Here is a 22,278-nt window from a genome sequence, read left to right as displayed (position 1 = left end):
TATTCTAACTTATTTATACTATTTGGACCCCTCATGTGAGCCCAACTTATTTACAACAATTTTCTAAATATTTAAAAAGACTAGTACGAAGAACTTCAAGTGCTCTGGACCTTGTCCATTCCTCCTATTGATGAGGTCTTCCTTTGATTGTTTAGATGACCCTTTAAAGTTGGCATCCTTGGTCATCTTCTTGTGGATTTTGGTTGTATCATGCCCCCCAAGTTGGAGAGAATTCGACCTCGAATTTAGAACTCCTGCATGTAACAAAGTAAGTTTTCGAGTATATAAGAGAGTGCAAGAATAGAGAGGCAAAGTTGACTTAGAATCTTTAAGCGTGGGGAGTTCACATGGGTGAATTCTAGATACAGGCCATGATGAGAATCAACTAAAGGTGGCTTTTTATAATGAAGAACAAGATCATTCGCCTTCACATTTAAAGTTTTTCTTGTTAATCTTTGCAAAATATAAAGCCCAAGCCCAAGCCCAAGAAGGCCAAAGCCCACAAAAGCCCAAAGACCATCCCATGAAGGGCAAAGCTAAGTTTTAAATAAATATTGTTTAGAAAGGTGCTTAGAGGGAAACATTAGAAACCTCTATTGTTAAAGCATCTTTTAGTCTTTAGTTAAGAGTCTTAGGGGGGGTGTGTTAGTAGATAGGTGTAGGAGTAAATAAGGAGGTGCCAAAGTGAGAGAAGGGATCACACCTTCCTCATGCTTTGTTTAGGCGCAAATTCTAGAAGCTTTTTAGGAGGGAGTTTTTTTGAATTTGTGTAGCTTACTTTTCAGCACCTTAGGCTATAAATAGAGGTGCTCTCTTTGTAAAAATTCAGATTGGAATTAATCTAAGAAAACTTTGGAGAGCTTTGGAGAGGTGCTCTCCAAATTTTGAGTGAACTTTGGAGAGCTTTTGGAGCCTTCTTCTCTAGTCTTATCTTGATGGATCATTGGAGTCCTCAAGTGGCGGCATCACTCTCATCTAGGAGCATTCCACACTTCTAGTGGCGAGATCATCCAACATTCTTCCATCTTCATGAGCACTCTCTTCTCCTTCCTTTCTTCTCTTTCAATTGTTCATGTTGTCTTGTGTTCTAGAGTTTTTTGGTTCGGTTTTTCTGTTTTTCCAGCACCTATGTTCTGTTCTTGCCTTTTAATTTCAATTCTGTTCGGTTCCTTTTAGTTTCTCCTCTTTTTTGGTTCAATTTGACTAAAATTGGTTCATCCAAATGAGTTTGGGATTTGGTACTAGTTTTTGGTGAGTTCTTGTCTTAGAACAAATGATCCAACTCTAAGAAAAGTGCCTTTATAATGTCCAACTCAAGGTGATTCCTAAGAAGGTCAAGAACCTTTCTCTATATGGCTAGTGGAATCACATCATGTGGTATCATGAGTCTTAGGTTCATTCTTGTTTAATTGTTGAGTTGTGTGCACTTTATTTCAAGATCTCTTTTAATTTCTTGCAATTTAAGTTTCTGTTTTAGGTGTTAATTGAGTTTTCTTGCTGTTTTTCTTTTGTTACACCAAGTGCTTGTGAAAAGGTTTATGGCACTCATTTTTCATATGAGTATGGTTGCTCTTTTGGAATGGCATTCTCCTTCCTAGAGTTCACCTTAAGCTTCCTTTCACTCGTTGTTATTTTTTTGTCATATGTCTTTTAATTTTGTAATCATGTCAAGTTTTGTCTTAGTCATGTTATTCCATAATTGTCATTACTTCTAGTAGTACTTTTATTGCTTTGATTGTTTCTTGCTTTGGTTTACTTTCTGTTTTGAGTTTATTGCTTGATCCTTTGTGCATTTTCATTTTTAGATTTGAGTTCATGCTTGTATTCTAGTTCTATACAAGTTCCTTTACACAATTTCCATTATGTCTTTGCTAGTTCATCATACTGTTTTTCATTCCTAAATAGGTTCCTCTGTTTTCTTACAAACGTGCTACTGTTTTCAATTTACTGCAATTAACTGGCTCACTGGAAAATTGTGAAAATTTGGATTTACATTCTTCAAAGTGTTACAAAAGCATAGCAAAAAGAAGTACAAAAAAATTCCAAGTACACAAAAAATGATAAATAAAATACGAAAAGTGTACATTACTGCCGAAAAAAAGACGGTAATTGGGCAGCAATTTTGAAAAATTTATTTCTCTCAATTGGCTTACTGTTTTTAGTTCGTTCCAGTGCCATTATTGATTTGAGACATTGAAGTTTGTGTGGTTAATTTTTCATAATCCAGTTCGCTCTACATCATTCCAGTTAAATCAGTGAATATCAAGCACAGTTTGTATCAGCCTACCGGACAGCCATATCACCTCTTTCCGACAACTGTCACGATTGTTCAGGGAACAATGCCTAGCAAACAAGGTCCCGCCGCCGGTTTCCTACGATTTGTTTGATGTAAAACAGTACCAAGGGGAGACCCTAAAGGAATACATCAATCGCTTCGGGGCCCAGGTAGTAAAGGTTGGTACGACAGAGGAACCTATGATTGTATACGCGTTCGTGAAAGGCGTGTGCCCCGGCCCTTTTGGTGAATCCATCATTCGCAACCGCCCTAGGACTTTTGCTGAACTACGGCGTCGGGCGGTAGAACATATCGCTTCTGAGGGAGAGGTGTGCGTGAAGCGCACCAGCGTCGTACCCTCGCGCCCGAGAGGACTGTCGCGAGCTCAACCCGCCAGGGTCAATGAGACCACGACGGGAGGGAAGAAACCAGATGGGAGACGCCCCTACGAGGCCAGAAAGCCCCAGCCCCGGGGTCCAGCGGGAGGTGATAGCCCGGCCAGAGAAAGAACGAGGCCGGCGAGATACAATTTTGTGGTGAACTGAAGGACCTGATCGCCGTGCCTAATATAGCTGAGAGATTGAGGCAACCGGCGAAGTCTGATAAGGTGTTGGGGCCTCGGAAAGACTCTTGGTGTGAGTTCCACGAGGCTTTCGGTCACCACATTGATAACTGCCTGTCGCTGGGTTACCAGCTGGATGAGATGGTGAGAACCGGGTTTTTGAAGGATTATGTCGCGGAACCCGCCACAACCGCCACCCTGCCGCCGCCAGCGGAAGAACAAGCACACGAGACGCCGGTTCTCGGCGAGGTCCATACCATAGCTGGAGGTTTTTCCGGCGGAGGACTCACCGCCTCCCAGCGAAAGAAATACGCGAGGGGGGTCAACTCGATCGAAGAAAGGATCTCTGGTGAGCCGTTGGAGTCGGACCTCGTATTCACGAGAGGGGATCTCCGAGACGTGGTGTCGCACGACAATGACCCCGTGGTCATTTCGGTTGTCACAGCTGGAAGAAAGGTGCACAGAGTTCTTGTCGACCAGGGAAGTTCAACAGACGTCATGTTCTGGTCGACGTTCAATAAGTTACGGTTATCCCCCGACCTTTTGAGGCCCTACACAGGGTTCCTGTGTGGGTTTGCGGATAACCAGGTGGAAGTCCGAGGCTACTTGGAGTTGAGGACTACGTTCACGGATGGAGAGGCCTCGCGTACTGAATGCATCCGGTACTTGGTCGTGAACGCCAGCTCCGCTTACAATATTTTGTTGGGCAGACCGGCGTTGAACCGGCTGAACGCAGTAGCCTCCACGCGCCATATGAAGATGAAGCTGCCGGACCTCAGTGGCAAGGTGATAGTCATCAAGTCAGACCAGGAGGAGGCAAGGAAATGCTATGAGAACAGCCTGAAAACGAAGAGAGGCGTGTTCATGGTGTATGAGCGTCCGCCGAGTGCAGACACGACGATGCTTGAGGCGATGCCCGCTGGGTCGACGCCTAACGAGGCCATACCCGCGAGGGCGACGCCCGAAGCGGATGCACCCATGGAAGAAGGCCCTGACGACGCGGTACCCGTGGACGAGGCGGCGCCCGTCGAGGATGATAGCAGGGAACAACCAGCGGCTAACACCGTGGAGAGGGAGATTGGCGGCAAGACGTTTACGTTAGGAAGTTTGCTGAGCCCAGAAGAACAGGAAGGGGTGGCAGAGGTGATTTCACGCCACTTGGATGCTTTCGCATGGTCTGCCTCGGATATGCCCGACATCGACCCTGATTTCCTGTGTCATCACCTCAGCATGGACGCCACGGTCCGCCCCGTGCGTCAAAGAAGGAGAAAGTTTAACGAAGAGAGGCAGCTGGTGGTAAAGGATGAAACGCAGAAGCTGTTGAGTGCTGGCCACATCAGGGAGATTCAATACCCTGAGTGGCTAGCCAACGTCGTCTTGGTGAAGAAGGCGAATGGGAAGTGGAGGATGTGCGTGGACTTCACGGACTTGAATAAGGCGTGCCCGAAGGACTCGTACCCACTGCCCAGCATCGACGCGTTGGTGGATAGTGCATCCGGCAGCAAGGTGCTGAGCTTCCTAGACGCATTCTCGGGGTACAACCAGATCAAGATGCACCCGAGAGATGAGAGTAAAACTGCATTCATGACTGAGACTTGCAGTTACTGTTATAAGGTGATGCCTTTTGGGCTGAAAAACGCGGGCGCCACATACCAAAGGCTAATGGACAAGGTTCTGGCGCCCATGCTAGGAAGGAATGTGTATGCCTACGTGGATGACATGGTGGTGGCGTTGCAGGATAGGGCACAACACTTGGCAGTCCTGGAGGAGTTGTTCGTCACAATATCCAAGTACCGCCTCAAGCTAAACCCTGAAAAGTGTGTCTTCGGGGTAGAGGCTGGTAAGTTCTTGGGTTTTATGCTCACAGAGAGGGGGATAGAAGCGAACCCCGACAAATGCGCAACGATTATCGCCATGCGAAGCCCGACGTCGGTAAAGGAAGTGCAGCAGCTGACAGGGCGGATGGCGGCACTCTCAAGGTTTGTTTCCGCCGGGGGAGAGAAGGGGCACCCATATTTCCAGTGCCTCAAGAGAAATAGTCGCTTTGCATGGACTGATGAATGCGAAGCGGCTTTCATTAAGTTAAAGGAGTACCTGGCGACGCCACCGGTCCTATGCAAACCGGTAACAGGCGTGCCCCTCCGGCTATATTTCACGGTAACGGAGCGGGCTATCAGCTCTGTGTTAGTCCAGGAGCAGGACCAGAGTCAAAAGCCCATCTATTTCGTGAGCAAGGCATTACAAGGCGCTGAGATGAGATACCAGGCGCTGGAGAAGGCAGCGTTAGCAGTGGTGTTTTCAGCCAGGAGGCTCCGTCATTACTTCCACAGCTTTACGGTGGTGGTGATGACAAACCTCCCTATACAGAAGGTGCTGTAGAAGCCTGACGTGGCGGGAAGAATGGTGCGCTGGGCGGTGGAGCTGTCAGAATTCGACATTCAGTATGAGCCTAGAGGATCCATCAAAGGGCAAGTGTACGCAGATTTTATAGCGGAACTCTCGCCCGGAGGTGGGCTCGCAGTGGTTGCTCTCGGTTGATGGCTCTTCCAACCAACAAGGGAGTGGTGCGGGAATAGTCTTGGAGGGACCCAACGGCGTACTAATTGAGCAAGCTCTGCACTTCGCCTTTAAGGTAAGTAATAATCAGGCGGAATATGAAGCCCTGATAGCAGGAATGCTCCTGGCCAAGGAGATGGGCGCACGAAACCTCCTGGTGAAAAGCGATTCTCAGCTGATTACGGAGCAGGTGTCGGGTGAGTTCCAGGCGAAGGACCCACAGATGGCGGCGTATCTAAAATACGTCCAGTTATTGAAGGGAGCATTCAACGCTTTTGAGCTGATACATGTCCCAAGGGAGCAGAATGCCAGAGCTGACCTGCTTGCCAAGTTGGCCAGCTCAGGCAAGGGGGGTAGGCAGAGGACAGTGATCCAAGAGACGCTCAAAGCTCCGCGTAAATTCGTGGAAGATAACAGGGTGGATGTCCTCCAGATCTGTACATCAAGAGAGAGTCCAAGGAGTCATCACTCTCTGACCCAAGATACGCTGAAGACGCCCCGCATCAGCACGTACGCGGATACGCCTGAAGAAGGAAGGCAAATGCAGGTATGTGTCCTAGCCGAGGGAAACACCTGGATGACGCCATACAAACGGTACCTGGCGGATGGGGCTCTCCCAGTGGAGCCGGAAGAGGGTAAGAAGGTCAAGAGAAATGCCGCAAGATATATTCTGGTGGACGAAGTGTTGTTCAGGCACGGTTTCACTCACCCTATCCTAACGTGTGTAAGTGGCGACGAGTGTACCAGGATAATGGCGGAGCTCCACGAAGGCATTTGCAGGAGCCACGTAGGGGGAAGGTCCTTAGCCTCCAAGGTCATACGCGCAGGGTTCTTCTGGCCAACAGTAAAAGAGGACTGCGCGCGACACGCCCAGCGCTGTAGGCAATGCCAAAAGCACGCTGACTGGCACAAGGCGCCGCCAGAAGAACTGCGATCCATATATAGCCCGTGGCCTTTTCATACCTGGGGAATCGACATCCTAGGTCTGTTCCCACTGACGATAAGGCATATGAAGTATTTGATCGTTGCCATCGAGTACTTCACCAAGTGGATAGAGGCAGAACCCGTGGCACAGATCACTGCGCACAAGGTACAACACTTTGTGTGGAAGAACATTGTGAGCTGCTTTGGCGTACCTAGGCGCTTGATATCCGATAATGGGACCCAGTTTGCCAGTCAACAGTTGAGAAATCTGTGCGCTAAGGTAGGTATCAAGCAAATGTTCGCATCAGTCGAACACCCCCAGACCAACGGGCAAGTGGAGTCAGCAAACAGAGTCCTGCTGAGGGGGTTAAAGAGGAGGTTAGAGAAGGCCAAAGGGGCGTGGGCGGAGGAAGTACCAAGGATCGTATGGGCATACCACACCACGCCCCAATCTTCTACCATGGAGACGCCTTTCAGTTTGGTGTATGGGTCGGATGCGATGATCCCCGTAGAAATACATGAAAGCTCGCCACGCTTTCAAAACTTTGTGGTTGAAGAATCCAACGAAGAAAGGCGGGTAAACCTGGATCTACTAGACGAAGCCAGGGAGGAGGCTAGAATAAAAGCCCAAGCGGTGAAGAGGAGAGTAGAGCGGCAATATAGCTCTAAGGTAAAGCCACGACAGTTTCAGATTGGCGACCTAGTGATGAGGAAAGCCCACCCATACGAGCTAGAGAATAAGCTGTCTCCCAAATAGACCGGACCCTTCAGAGTTACTGAGGCTAAGGGCAACGGCTCGTACAACCTAGAGACCTTAGAAGGGGGTCCCATCCCGCGCAGTTGGAATGCAGCCAACCTGAAGTTTTATTTTAGTTGACTTATGTAAAGCAGCTATGTAACAGTGCTGTTAAAGGGGACGCTCTTTTTCCCTTTCCGGGGTTTTTTAATGAGGTCACCCAAATAAAAGAAAAAAACAAGTTTGAGAAAAAACCGTGCCTTGATTTTCAGTCTTTATCTTTCTCCGTTTGAAGTAGCGTGAGGCGTTGCTAGTAAAGAGGGTGCCGCCAAGAAGACAGGCGTCGCCAAGAAAGAAGGCGTCGCCAAGAAAGAAGGCGTCGCCAAGAAAGAAGAAGTCGCCAAGAAAGACGGCGTCGCCAAGAAAGAAGGCGCCGCCAAGGAGAAAGGCGTCGCCAAGAAGAAAGGTGTCGCCAGAGTGCAGGCGCCGCTAAGAAGACAAGACGGAGGAAAAACGCACAATATATGAGACGTATGCAAAGTAAAGTGGCGTTACAGAAACCAAGTGTGGTATAGTAAAGTTGATTTTACAAGCAGTTTTCGATACAGACGGGAGAAACGCGAGTAGGGCAAACATTACAACTCATACAAAAACACAAACGAACCACTTCTCAGTGGCCATCGGAGTCAGCACGGGAAGAAGACGAAGCCCCGCTCTCAGTCCGCAGAGCTCGGGTAAGTCGTGTCCTCCGCTCTTGGTTTATTTTCGAACCTGCACCAAGGGAGATGAATGTGTCAGAGACACCATGAAGCAAAACACACACAGATAGAAAGCAATAAAGGCGGAAGCTTCTAGGGCAGGGACTAATACCTATATACTTTTCGAGAGTTCCAGCGTTGAACTCGAAACTGATCAAGGTGGCGGAGTCAAAACCTCCCGCCTCAGCATGAATCCGGCAAACCACCTGGTCATTTGGGGCTAGCTGCTTGAAGGGTTTGGATTTGAGGGCCCTCGTCTCCCTCACCCAGTACAGTGGAAAACCATCAAGGGCGGAGGGAACGAGGTCAGAGCAGCAGATCTTGAAGAACCGGCCTTTCCACCCAGTGAATGAGTTTTGGAAGGGGGTCAGGAGAACCCTGCCAGGAAAGTTACTGAGGGTTACCCAGAGGTTGCTCCTTTGCCTCTTCACCTCAAAAAAGTGAAGAAAGATGTCAACCGAGGATGCACAACCCAGAAACCCGAAAAGGATGTCAAAGGCCTTGACAAAAGCCCAGCTGTTGGGATATAACTGGGCCGGAGCGGCATTGATCTCCGTCAGCAGTTCCTTCTCAAACCTGGAGAAGGGCAGGCGCACGACGATTGTTTTGAAAACCACCTGATAGAAGTAAAAGAAGGGGACCCCGTCGTTGGCCCGTTCGTCTCCACATACTGGCTCCCCTAGAGTGCAAGGGAGCACAGCAATGTCGTCGTCATGCCTCCTCGCGAAGGCACGGTGATTATAGGAGCATGAATCCCCTTTGTGTTCCCTTATGGCCCTGGTGGAGAGTAAGCAGGAGCATTCGTCAAGAAGCTCGCTCGAAGCCCAAGTATACAGGTCCTTGGGGTTGACCCTGGGGGGAGTGGCACGAGAAGACATTCTTGAACAAGAATCAGGGAGGTTTGAAGGCGTGTGGCCCACTGGTAACGCAAGGTTAAAACGCTGGTGGGAACAAACACTGGAAGAACCCTTCGCGAAGAGAGAAAGGGTGCAGGTAGAGAGGGTGCAAGTAGGTTACGAAAAGCGCAACAATGATGAGGGTAGTTTCAAAGTTTTGAAGAATTAAATACTGCGGTTAGAGCGCCAAACGACGCAAATGGAAGTATTGCAGTTATAGCGCTAAACGACGTGAATGGATGCACCGCACGATCGAGCCACGTGGCGGGGGATGGAATGATGGCACCCCTGGTTAAACTCAGAAAACGTCGTATCGACAGAATGCCCAAGGGTACGATGCGCCGTCGAGAGCGGGTCAGGGGCACAGTAGGAGTCAGAACCAAGTCGAGTGACTGAACGTCCCATCAGCCATGCAAGAAGCGCCACGTGGATGGCATAGGCGAAACCTTGGGCTCTTCGCCATCCTCAGGCGTCGACCAGGGCCAAGGTCAAAGTCAATGCCAAGGTAAAGATAACGCCCAAGGCGACGCCAGCATGAGACGCCCGAGGCGTCGCCAGGAAAGGCACGAAAGGCGACGCCAGCATAAGACGTTGCGGGCGTTGCCAACCCAAGTATCAGCAGTGCCACCTCCCCGATACCCACAGGTAGGAAAGAATGTGGAGGGAGACAAAATCGAAGAGGTCAAAGCTAGTTTAGTGGCGTCGCCTCCCCGATACCCACAGGTAGGAAAGACTGTGGAGGGAGACGAGATCGCCAAACGCCAGCGGATCGCTGGCAGGGTTATTCCCCGATACCCATGGGAAGGAAAGACCATGGAGGGAACGACCCCCCCCCAGAGCACTCGACGTTTTTAGACACCCTGGGACGATACGGCGCTGCTGTAGTAGGCCTCTCCTTAGGCATGGGCGCCGGGCACCAGGAATCAAGGGACGGATCGCTTTGGTATTTGAGACACCCCGTGGACGATACGGCCCCATTAGGCAAGCCTCTCCATGGGTGTGAGCATCGACGCAAGATCTTTCCCGGGCATACAGGGCTGCCCAACGCAGTGAAAGAAACGGGTAGAGTACAGGCAAAACAACCGAAGCGCGTGAAGGCAAAAAACGAAAGTAAAATCGCACAGGCGGAATTTTATATCTCAATGGCACGAAAGTAGTCATGCAAGTACCCAAAGTTGTAACGAAAGTGCAAACAATTCAAAGAATTACAAGTTTATCAAAGAGGGCCAAAAACAAGCGTAAAGTGTAAAGGAATAAAGTAATGGTCAAGGGTGGCGGTTCAATCGTCCAGCTCCAAGGGCACGACTTTTCCATCAACGATGTGGTGTGTGGAATCGTAGTTGGAAATGTCGATCCCCGGATTCATGCAGACAGCTTGGGCCAGAGCCTCCTGGAATCTTTCCTCGAAGGTGCCCGCCATGTCATGGATGAGGGTCTTTTTGTCCTTCTCTAACTCCTCAATGGTAGCGTCCCCAGAAGCTACCTGCTTCTCCAAAGCCTCCTTCTCCACGCGGAGTCGGCTGACCTCGACCTGCAGTTTGTCGTAGTCAACCTGGAGAAGGCCCAAAGCTTTGGCCTGGGTAGCCATTTCCCCCTCCATCCGCTCCATTTCGTCAGCCTGCTCATAGCAGCGGTCCTTCAAGTCCTTTTGAACTTCTTCATAAGCTTCGACTATGTCTTGAAGGCTCGTTACCTAAACTTTGAGGGCGACTTCCCGAGCGTAGAAGTCGGCTTGGAGCTCCACCGCCTCTGCCAGTTGTTTTTCAGCCTCTGCTTTGGACTCTTGCGCCTGTTTCAGGGTGGTTTGGTAAGTTTCATTTTGGCGTCCCAGAATCTTCCTTTCCTCCTCCAGAGCAGCTACCCTTGTTTCCAAGGCCTGGAGGGTTTGGGTTTGCAAAGCAGCGTTTCTGGCCTGGGCGCGCCATTCAAGGGCCACCGCCAAGAAGGCCCCCAAGTAGAAGGGCATGCCCTCCTCCCTGTCGGAGCCCTCTGCATTGTTCCACCACTGAAGTCCCTCATCAGATGCATAATTGGAGGAGGGATGGCGATAAGATCGGGGGCGGCAGCGACGGGGGCAGGAGAAGCAGAGACCTCTGCCGGTGGCGGAGGTGGAGCAGACTCGGTGATATGATTCCACTAGCCATATAGAGAATGATTCTTGGCATTCTTAGGAATCACCTTGAGCTGGACATTATAGAGGCACTTTTCTTAGAGTTGGATCATTGTTCTAAGACAAGAACTCACCAAAAACTAGTACCAAATCCCAAACTCATTTGGATGAACCAATTTTAGTCAAATTGAACCGAACAAAAGAGTAAGAAAAACAAAGGAACAAGATGAATGGATAGAATTATAAAACTGCTGAACCAAAATACTCATAACAACAGCAAGAACACCAAACCAAACTCAAGAACACAAGCTAACAAAAACAAATGAAAGAGGAGAAAGGAAGGAGAGAAGAAATGCTCATGAAGATGGAAGGAGGATGGATGATCTCGCCACTAGAAGTGTGGAATGCTCCTAGATGAGAGTGATGCCACCACTTGAGGACTCCATTGATCCATCAAGATAAGACTAGAGAAGAAGACTCAAAGCTCTCCAAAGTTCACTCAAAATTTGAGTAGAGTTTTCTTAGATTAATTCCAATCTGAATTTTACAAAGGAAGCACCTCTATTTATAGCCTAAGGTGCTGAAAAATAGGTGGGAAATTTGAAATAAACTCATTTGAAATTCCCACCAAAAACAAGTCACATGGGAGGTGTGACCTTTTTCTACTATGACACCTCCAAAAAATTACACCTACACCACTCTCCTAAGTCACATGGGTAATGTGACTTTATTTTACATTTTCACACTCCTTTATTTAATAACCACACCTCCTAAAACTATACCAGAGTATTTCAAAGCTTGGCCTTGCCCCTCATGGGATGGACTTGGGCTCTTTGGGCTTTGGCCTTCTTGGGCTTGGGCTTGGGCTTGGGCCTCATCTTTATTTTATGTCTTCTTTTAATTTTGAGAAGACTAGAAGGAAGAACTTCAAATGTGAGGGTGGATGTCTTCTTCCTCCATTAATAAAAGCCTCCTTTATTTGATTCTCATCACTCGGCGCCTTCGCCTATATCCTCTTGGACGATTGTGGGGGGAAGGGAAGTAGCGCTTGGAGGGTTGTCCCTGAAAGAATCCTCTCCCTGGGGCGACACCGCTGGTAGGAGGGGAACCCTTGCAGATTTCCTCCTCTTGAAGGGTGCCACGCCATCCGAGTCTTCATCGTCCGATATGATCTCCTAGACCCGTTTCCCTTTGTCGAGGGGGGTTGGGGCCGGCGATGAGGCCACGGCCAGAGGAACGGCGACAATAGGCAGATGAGAGCCGGGAGTCTGAAGCACCTCGGGGCTACGTGGGGACGGTGAAGATGAGCCTAGTGGGGCTTCGGTAGTGGTCGGTGGTGGCAGAGGCAGGGTTGATGGGGGGTTCGGGTCAGCAGTAGGGGCGGAGGAGGCGCCTGTTTTGGCAGCACGAGCGTCCTTTATCGCTTTCGCCAACATCATCCTTTTGGAGGCGCCCATCACCGATCCTACATTCAGATAAACCAAGCAGCAGAAGTCAAAGCCAAAGCAATTATGCAAAACCACAAAACGCGTAGAAACGTGAGACGCAAATCACACGGTACAATGGAAAACAGGTGGAAGAGGCCAGAGGAACAAACATCTGGTAGTAAGGTACAGATAACAAAAGATGGTAAGGGGAGAGTCTCCCTACCAAAGTATGTGGTCAGGGCGTGAGCGTTGTATTCGCTCACGATAAGCTTCAATGTATCGAAGACAATCCCCAAGCCAGCCAAGGTCTTGCATACCTCCCTATCAGCAGGGGATAGCTCATCCAGGGCTTTGGCCCTAAGCAGTTTAGGATGCTCCGTCCAGTACAGGGGAAAGCCGTCTAAGGCTGTGGGGTCGTGCTTGGCGCTGCACACCCTAAAGAATTTTCCTTTCCAGTTTTTGTAGGAGTTCTGGAAGAGGGAGAGGATGATCCTACCCGCGATCCCGGAGAAGCTTACCCAAAAGCTTTTCCCCTGTTTCTTCACTTCGAAGAAATGCAGGAAAACATCGACGGAAGGAAGGATGCCCAGGTGCCCGCAGAGAATTTGAAAACCCCTTACAAATGCCCAACTGTTGGGATGGAGCTGGGCGGGGACTGTGTTAATCTCGGTGAGGAGTTCCCTCTCAAAGGGCGTGAATGGGAGGCGCACCCCGACGCGTTTAAACACCGTCTGGTACATGAAGAAGAAGGGACTCCCCTTTCTAGGTCTGTCATCCACACAGACAGGTTCCCCCGGTCGGCCGGGACAAACGGAGATGTGCGCGTCATGAGTGCGGCAGAAAGCATTAAAGTTGTACAAGTGGGGATCCCCACGATGATTGTCCAGGTCCTGAAAGGATGTCAGGCTGGTACACTCGTTCAAAAGCTCGTCGGGGGGCCATGTATAGAAGGCTTTATAGGTTGACTTGGGGGTCTTGGGGGGAGAACCAGACTGGGAGTTCGGGCGCGTCATGGTGTGAATAAATAGCTAGAGAAAGAAGAAAGGAAAAGGGTTTTAACAAAGTGATGCCAAGACAGAAAAGGGGGTAAAACCCCAGGAAATACCACCCACGCGAGAAAACCCAGAAAGAAGGAGAAGGGAACAGAGAGGAAAGGAGAAGCGGAAGAACACAGTAATGCATAAACGTAAACAGTCCCAGGCAGTTCAATAAACTATGCAATGCGACGAAGGAGAAGAGTCGGGATGTGCAAAAATCGTACCTTTGTTGTCGAAGTGAGGGAGGAAGGAGAGCACGAAGGAAAGAGCAGGAGTTGCAGGGAAAGGGTCTGAAGGCGATGAACAGTGCGGAGATGCAGACAGAATGGATGTAACAGTGGTGTGAGCGCGGGGTTTGGGGTAACTTGAACGTTACATTTGCAACCCAAGAGGCACTAATCAGGAGCCGTGAGATCGTGCCGCGTGTCAAAGGATTAAGCGCCCAAGGGGAGCGCAAGAGACTCTAGAGGCTGGCCGTGCGATGAGCCACGTGGCGCACGATTAAGCGTAGCCTCAAAAGGTGTTATTTTCCCCGCTTCAGAGGATGTCCAATCAGCCATTAAGAATTGTTGAGTCAGCAGGGAATGACACGTCATCAGGGTGGCACGTGGACGGCATGGGCGAGGCCTTAGTCTTTGCGCTGAAGACAAGTCTTCGGCTTAAGACTGGGGGGCTTGTGTACCGTCCCGTATCCGGGCGTTGACAAAGTCAAGGTCAAAGTCAACGCTAGGAGTCAAAGTCAACACAAGGCGTCACCTAGATGAAGAGACGCCAAGTACCAGCGTCGCCAAGAGGAAGCGTCGCCTAGGTGGAGGCGTCGCCCAACCAGGGCGTCGCCAAGATCAAATGTCATTAAGTCTAGGAAGTCACAGCGCGGTTCCCCGATACCCCTGTGTAGGAAAGACCATGGAGGGAGCGACGCCGTGGGAAGGCCTCAGGTCCCGATAATCCGGGGTAGTGATAAAGAGAAGGGAAAGGTGGCTTCAAGGCCATAGTGATAGCACCAGTGTAGGGCAGCCTGACTCGTGAAGTACCCCTGCCGCCCCAGAGACGCATTTGGGACAGATGCGACTCAAGGGGAGGGTCACGCCCGGGGTAGCCAGGTGCAGGGTACGAGAGGAAGGCAGATACGCTCTCAAAGTGAGTGACTAGATGATTGGGGGCATGAGTTGGCACCCAAAAAGTCATCCCTTGCGCAATAGCACTCCCAAGCAGGAGGACTCACACGTAGAAACGTCCCCAGATGGGGTCATGGCGCTGTGAGGCCCTCCACGTGTACAACAGCCAGGTCAGAATAGAAACACCATTTAGTCAGGTACCAGGTAATTAAAGTCATTTAATACAGTTTCTGTTTCGAGCGTTTAAGGTACGATAAAGGCTCCCAAGCTTTTCAACGTCTTAAATGCGCTACGTTTTTTAATTAGACGCGTTAATTAAGTGCGTTACGTTTTATGATTAAAAGCGCTTTAAGGCGCTTTAAATGCTTGGGTAGTTTAAATGGCGCCGAGAATGTTGGGAACGGGGTTCGAAGTTTTGGCTAATTTTCCAGAAACACTCTAGTTGCTTGCTCGAGCCTTGAGGTTACGCACAAGGGACTAGGGAAGGATTTGGCCAGAACGAGAAAATATACACTAGACACAATTTCTTTTTTACCACCTTCAGAGTGCCATACGCGGTGCTCCGATACGGAGGTGCATAGTTTTTGGTGTTTCTTGCTGGCTGACTTGAGCGTCGGAGTGCAAACGGCCGCTAGGGCGCCTTTTTGTCCTTCTTTGCAGGAATCCACAGGTAATCAGTGGGAAGGAGTCCCTAGCTGACGGTTGAGGTTGCGCACGAGGACGTCCCAGGTCAACCGGACGGAACAGAACTACAGAACCGAATCAAAACAAAAACAAATACAAACCGTCGAACATAAGTGCAAGAGAAGGAAGATGAACCGAACAAAGAAGCTAAGACATGTTTATGCTTTGTATGATAATGGAAATGAAAGAAAGAAGAACTTATGGAGATGGATGCTTTGGTTTGATGATTACGCCACTTAGAGGATGAAGACTCCAAGATGAGTGAGCTAGTGCCGCCACTTGAGAGAACCAAACACACTAAAGATAAGACAAGGTGAAGGAGAAGCAAGCTCTCACAAATTCTCTCTCAAATTGAGTAGAGTTTCTCTAATACTAATTTCCAATCTGAATTTTCCAAGGTAAGCACCTTTATTTATAGCCTAAGAGCTGCTGAAATGCAAAGCTAATTAAATTCAAAATTCCCCCCAAATGACATAAAAGTGGCGCCAATCCTAGAGCATGAGGAAGGTGTGACTTCCTCTCTTAGTTTGGCACCTCCCTATTACGTCTACACCTCCCTACTAAGCGCACACCCCCCAAGCTTCCTTCTATTTTCCTAAACTAAAGACCTAAAGATGCTTTTACAAAAGAGGTTTCTTATGTTTCCCTCTAAGCACCTTCAAACAAAGATATTACAAAAAGAGAAAACAACCTCCCATTATTTCCTAATGCTTTGAATTGACTTCTTGTAAGCCTTTGAGGTGGGCTACCAACTCCTTGAGCGTCTAGCACTTGAGCCTCTTCCTCTTCTTGTCCTTGAGTATTTTCCTCCAATTGGTCTTGAACTTGATCTCCATCATCTACTCTTAAACACCGGGGTAGGTTGGTTTACCTGCCCTTGGTTAAATAATCTTAAGTTCATTCAAGGTGTTTGGACTCAGAATCTTACTGAGAAAAGGTTTCCCCATCTGAATATCATGGTCGTCAAGTCACCTATGCCTCGAAATCTTACCAGAGGAATAGGCGATCTGTTTAATTGCCAATCATGCACACATTGTGCTTACTCGGATAACATATCGGTCAAGTCGCCGTATTGTGTGTTAACGAAGTATCCGAGCAAAACATCTTCCAATAATAGTTTTTCATTGAGCGACCTCATTAAAAACCCGCGTAAGGGAAAAAGAGTGTCCCCTTAATGATTCAAATTGTTCATAAAGATTGACAAAAGACATATTGATGTGAATGTAACTACAAGAACACATGATTCTTGACATTCTTAGGAACAACTTGAGCTGGATTTGAAAGGCACTTTACTTTAGAATTGGATCAATGTTCTAAATTCAAGAACTCACCAAAACTAAGCACCAACCAAGACTCATATGGAAGTCCATGTATTGTCAAATTGAATCAAAACAAAAGGAAAGAAGAACAAGAATTAAAACTGGACAGAATTTAAAAGCTAGCTACTGAACCAAAACATAATTAAGAACACAATGCTGGAAACACAAAATTAAATGGTAGAAAAAGAAGTAAACTCTAGGAATCAAAACTACCGAATGGAAAATTGAAGAAAAGGGAAGAAGAACACTTATAGAAGAAGATGCTTGTTGGATTTTGAGAATTGGAAGAAGCCATTCACGCCACTTGGAACCTTTTACCAAGATAAGTGATGGAGTGCCACCACTTGAAGCTCACCATAGCTCACAAGATAAGGCAAAGAAGAGGAAGACTCAAAACTCACAAATTCTCTCCAAAATTGAGTATAGTCTCTCTACTATAAAATTCCAATCTGAATTGTGAAGGACCTAAGCCCTGCTTTTATAGGAGTAAGGGCTGGTCATTTACATAGCTTATTCCCTAAGCTACCCCAAAAGCTCCTAAGATCACACCCCCCTTACTAAGCTCACTCCCCAAGCTTCTAGAATTTGCTAAACTAAAGCCTAAAGATGCTTTTACAAAAGAGGTGTCTCATGTTTCCCTCTAAGCACCTTTCTAAACATTATTCTATATTATTTACAATTTAAAAGAAACTATAAAGAGAGATATTTAATATGAAGCCTATTATTTGAGAGTTTGTAGACTTCTTTATCTTTAGGCTTGATCTTCTCTTTGACTTCTTTTAATTTGTGAGAAGACTAGAAGGAAGAACTTCAAATGTGTAGGTGAAAATCCTCTTCCTTCATTAATAAAATCCTCTCCTAGTGGATATCCATCATACTCCCTGAGTTGGAGAGAATTCGTCCACGAATTCAGTACTCCTGCATAAAACAAAGTCAGTTTGCTATTATATAAGAGAAGACAAAAAGAAATGGGCAAACATGACTTATCACTTTGAAATGTTGGGAGTTCATAAAATGATGGTCTATACACAGACCATGTTGGAAAAGATTGTTTAGGAATGATATTATTTGGTAAAATAGGAGATATGAAAAAATCATCCTTAACATTCTTTATCCAATATGGTGTGGAAGTAGGAACCTTAGGTAATGAAAATGACAAAGAAGAAGAAGACCTTGTAGGCGTAGCACGAGTCAACAAAAGTGATTTAGTTGAGAAGTTATTAAGACTCGGGTTATCATGTACTTCAATTTCCTTTTCATTTTCTTTTTGAGTTTCTTTGGGATTGGTCCTATATGCTAGACGATGTGGTAAAGAAACCCTGGGCATTAAGTCTATTTGGTGTTCAATCCCTTTTAGAGGTGGTAATCCTTTAGGAGGATCTTGAATCACATCTTCATAGTCCTTTACCAAATTGTCCAAACATGTGGGACTATCCTTAGCCGACTTGATGTGATTCCACTAGCCATATAGAGAAAGGTTCTTGACCTTCTTAGGAATCACCTTGAGTTGGACATTATAGAGGCACTTTTCTTAGAGTTGGATCATTGTTCTAAGACAAGAACTCACCAAAAACTAGTACCAAATCCCAAACTCATTTGGATGAACCAATTGTAGTCAAATTGAACCCAACAAATGAGCAAGAAAAGCAAAGGAACAAGGTGAATGGACAAAATTATAAAACTGCCGAACCAAAAACTCATAAAAACAGCAAGAACATCTAACCAAAACTCAAGAACACAAGCTAACACAAACAATACAAAGAGGAGAAAGGAAGGAGAGAAGAAATGCTCATGAAGATGGAAGGAGGATGGATGATCTCACCACTAGAAGTGTGGAATGCTCCTAGATGAGAGTGATGCCGCCACTTGAGGACTCCATTGATCCATCAAGATAAGACTAGAGAAGAAGGCTCAAAGCTCTCCAAAGTTCACTCAAAATTTGAGTAGAGTTTTCTTAGATTAATTCCAATCTGAATTTTACAAAGGAAGCACCTCTATTTATAGCCTAAGGTGCTGAAAAATAGGTGGGAAATTTCAAATAAACTCATTTGAAATTCCCACAAAAAACAAGTCACATGGGAGGTGTGACCTTTTTCTACTATGACACCTCCCAAAAACTATACCTACACCACTCTCCTAAGTCACATGGACAATGTGACTTTATTTTACATTTTCACACACCTTTATTTAATAACCACACCTCCTAAAACTATACAAGAGTATTTCAAAGCTTGGCCTTGCCCCTCATGGGATGGACTTGGGCTTTTTGGGCTTTGGCCTTCTTGGGCTTGGGCTTGGGCTTTGGGCTTGGGCCTCATCTTTATTTTATGTCTTCTTTTAATTTTGAGAAGACTAGAAGGAAGAACTTCAAATGTGAGGGTGGATGTCCTCTTCCTCCATTAATAAAAGCCTCCTTTATTTGATTTTCATCACGACTCACAGTCAATAGTCCTAGGAATAGCTAAGAAAATAGGCTTTTGAGTAACTATTACCCTTTTAACTTGTTGTGTGGACTTGAGAAGGCTTCTCTTGAACTTTTTATATCATTTTCTTTCTCTCTTTTTTCTCTCATTTTAACTTGGTCCTCATGTACTTCCTTTGGAGAGAGAGATTTAAGAGTGACTTTGTGCCCATGGAAGTGAAAAGAAATTTTGTTGGTAAAGCCATCATGAAAAACTTTCCTATCAAATTGCCATGGCCTACCTAAAAGAATATGTGTGGCTTCCATTGGGACAACATCACACAAGACCTCATCTTTATATTTACCAATAGAAAATGTAATGAGGACTTGCTTGTTAACAACAATCTCACCTACCTCACTTAACCATTGTAATTTGTATGACTAGGCATGAGAGATGGTAGGTAATCCAAGTTTGTCTACCACTCTTGTGCTTGCCACATTTGCACAACTCCCCCATCCACAATCAAAGAGCATACTCTATCATGAATAAGACACCTTGAATGAAAAGTATTTTCTCTTTGAGTTTCATCAAAAGGTTTTAACACCTGTCCAAGCATGCGTCTTATTACTAATAGGTCACCCTCATGTGGGCTTTCACTTTCACTCTCACTTGGGGATCTAGAAGGTGAGGAATGTCTAGAAGATTCGGACCCATGCTCACTACTATCTACCCCATCATGCATATACATAGCTCGTTTAGAAGGGCAATTAGAAGCAATATGTTCATAGCTTAAGCATTTAAAAGACTTCTTACTAGACGAATTATGTGGTGATTTAGGCCGAGAATTGGAAGTGGAAGGCTTAGACTCTCTAGGTTTGAAAGTAGAGTCCTTTGAAGGGATATTTGAAAAAGAGTTATTTTTATTTTTCCAAGAAGAGTGGTAGTAGTTATCCTTAGAAGAATTTCTGAAAGCATTTTTCCTTGAAAGTTGATTTTCAATTTTGCTAGCAAGGTGCACCACATTTTCCAAAGAAGAATATTCTTGTAACTCTACCACGTCTTGAATGTCCCTTCGAAGACCACTCACAAACCTAGCTATCTTAGCTTCCTCACTCTCATCCATATTAACTCGAATTAAAAGGGTGTCTAGTTGTTTAAAGTAATCATCCACACTTAGCGCGCCTTGATGAAACCGTTGGAGTTTCAACATAAGGTCTTTCCTAAAGTGTGGGGGTACGAATCTAGCGCGTAAACATGCTTTCAAATCGTTCCAAGAGACCACGGGCGGCCTCTTGTGTAGGTCAATGTCCATGAGGTATTGATGCCACCATTGCATGGCATAGTCCAAAAATTCTAAAGAAGCTAACTTAACCCTATGCTCATCCCTAACCCCATTTACATCAAAAATTTGGTCCACCTTAGCCTCCCATCCTAAGTATACATTGGGATCACTTTCACCACTAAAACTAGGAAGTATTACATTAGGAGAACAAGGGCCAGCCACATGTTGGCGCCTCTCTTCATGGTGATGATGTCTTGGCCTTGGATTATCTTCATAATAACAATGGGAGTGCCTTGAAGAATGCCGACTAGGAGGAGGAGTTCTTCCCTCACGGTTTTGATGCATTTCTTCTCGGTTTAACTCCAAACTTGGGAGTCGTGCTTCCATCATCCTTATCACCTCAAGATAGTGAGCATTGGATTGCTTGACATTCTTTAAGTCCTCATAAAGGGCTGCCTTTTGTGGGGAGCACGGTTTGGAGGACTCACCACTAGAGAAATGAGCCATGAGCAGAAAATACACAAAAACAGAAAACAAAACAGTGAAAGAAACTTGTTAGACCAAAAAAACAGTGAGATAGAGGTTGCTGGAAAATGCCCAAGAAAGCACTCAAACCACTCCAAGAAAATATTATGTCCTCAACCAAGCCTTGCTTGTGGAATGGAGTAGCTTCAAGTGAAATATGTCACAGCAAACCAACTTACTTAAGAACAAGTCTCCACACAACTTTAAGAAGAACAAAAAGACAAGCAAGAAAAGGTGTAAACAATAAAAGCTAAACCAAAAACAGAGAGCAATGTTTGAAAAACTAGAAAGAATATGAATGAAAGACAATCAAGAAAATAAGGAATTCAATGAAGAAAGAAGGCACACAAAAAGAGTCCTAAAGAAAAGTGCTAGAGTAGATTAAAGAAAACAGAAAACAGCTACTGGAATTTTTTTTTTTTTTTAAAAGCAAACTGTGTTATGTTTACATATTTAACTGTACTGATTAAAAGTGTACCGCCCTGGAAGTCGGAAGTGATGACGTGGCACCAAGCCACAGAGTAGGCGTGTGGGTAAGGCGCCAGAGTGGCAGTGGGGAAGGAAGTCGGGTGGTTCGTGTAATCGCCAGTTATTAAGTTGGCGTGCTCCGATCTTCAGTATGCCAGGCGATCGCCCAGTTGAAGATGAAGTCGCCAGATGTGAACTCAGGCGACCAAGTGATTGGAGATCGCCAGAACAAAGCACATCGCCGAAGATGAAGGTGGTGCAGATTATGAAGGCGGCCGGCGAGACCACAGGGAAGGTGTATGAAGGCCCCCTAACTCGCCAGTTCCAGTAGAGATCGCACTCCCAAGTTAGCTATGTACTGGGCAGCATCATGCATAAATAACTTAGCCAAAAAGAGAGTCAGAAGCAGCGCCCAAGTCAAGGAGGCTCCAGATGATGGCACGTGTACAGTTGGATGCGAGCCACGTGTCCAAGTCTGTAACTGCCAGGAGAGAGAAAGTAACCAGGTATATAAGAGTTCTCAACGAACTTTTTGAGGTACGCACGTTCAGAATACACTCTTTACGCTTGCGAAGTTCTAGAGCACACTGTGATAGAGGATTTGCACGGTTCTTGTTCTCTTAGTATTTGGTGATTCGGTCACTGACTTGGGCGTTGGAGTGCGATCGGCCGCAGCGGCGCCGCTCTGTTTCTTTGCAGGTTCTTGAGGTGGATCTCGAAGAGGAACGGAGGTTTGAAGCGGTGCGCACGTCGATCCTTTGACGAGGCAGTTTCCAGCGTTCTGGTCAACAGGCAGGATCATCAGGCGCCCACCGTGGGACCGTGTAAAACTTGCTCCCATCCACAGCGTGAGTTCTTGGAGGTTTTCGAAGTTTTCTGCGTGGTTGTGTGCTGGTGCAACCATCGTTCGCTGTTTGCTTGAGATTCGTTCGGTGAATTCGCATTTTACACTGTTCGTTTGGGTTTTTGATCGGTGCAGTGAGGTTTTTTCTGCTGTTTTCGCGCGATTTGTTCGGTGGAGTTGAGTTCTTTTGATCGTTTGGTTATCCGCGGGAGAAGCGGTGGTTTCTGGTGAAGTTGCAAGTTTGCTTGAAGGTTTGCGGTGTTTTTGAGTTTTCTCACGGAGTTTCGCACAGTTTTACCGATTGATCGCTGACTCAATCGTAGCTGAAGTAAGTGTTGTTCGCCGCATTCTGTGA

General features: G+C 46.6%; 1 protein-coding gene across 1 annotated transcript in view; it reads right to left on the bottom strand.

The window, feature by feature from the left end:
* Nucleotides 1-10,400: 10,400 nt before the first annotated feature.
* The window catches only part of LOC137838515 (uncharacterized), a 31,335-nt gene continuing 19,457 nt past the window's right edge, over nucleotides 10,401-22,278 (bottom strand). Inside the window, exon 4 of the mRNA XM_068647760.1 lies at nucleotides 10,401-10,696. Coding sequence (XP_068503861.1) covers nucleotides 10,401-10,696 — 296 coding nt within the window. The remainder of the gene's footprint in view (nucleotides 10,697-22,278) is intronic.

The sequence above is a fragment of the Phaseolus vulgaris genome, chromosome 4, assembly GCF_000499845.2.
Source record: "Phaseolus vulgaris cultivar G19833 chromosome 4, P. vulgaris v2.0, whole genome shotgun sequence".
In the NCBI taxonomy this organism is placed as follows: domain Eukaryota; kingdom Viridiplantae; phylum Streptophyta; class Magnoliopsida; order Fabales; family Fabaceae; genus Phaseolus; species Phaseolus vulgaris.
The sequence above is the reverse complement of the archived record's forward strand: the minus strand, read 5'-3'. Positions and strand labels throughout refer to the sequence as shown.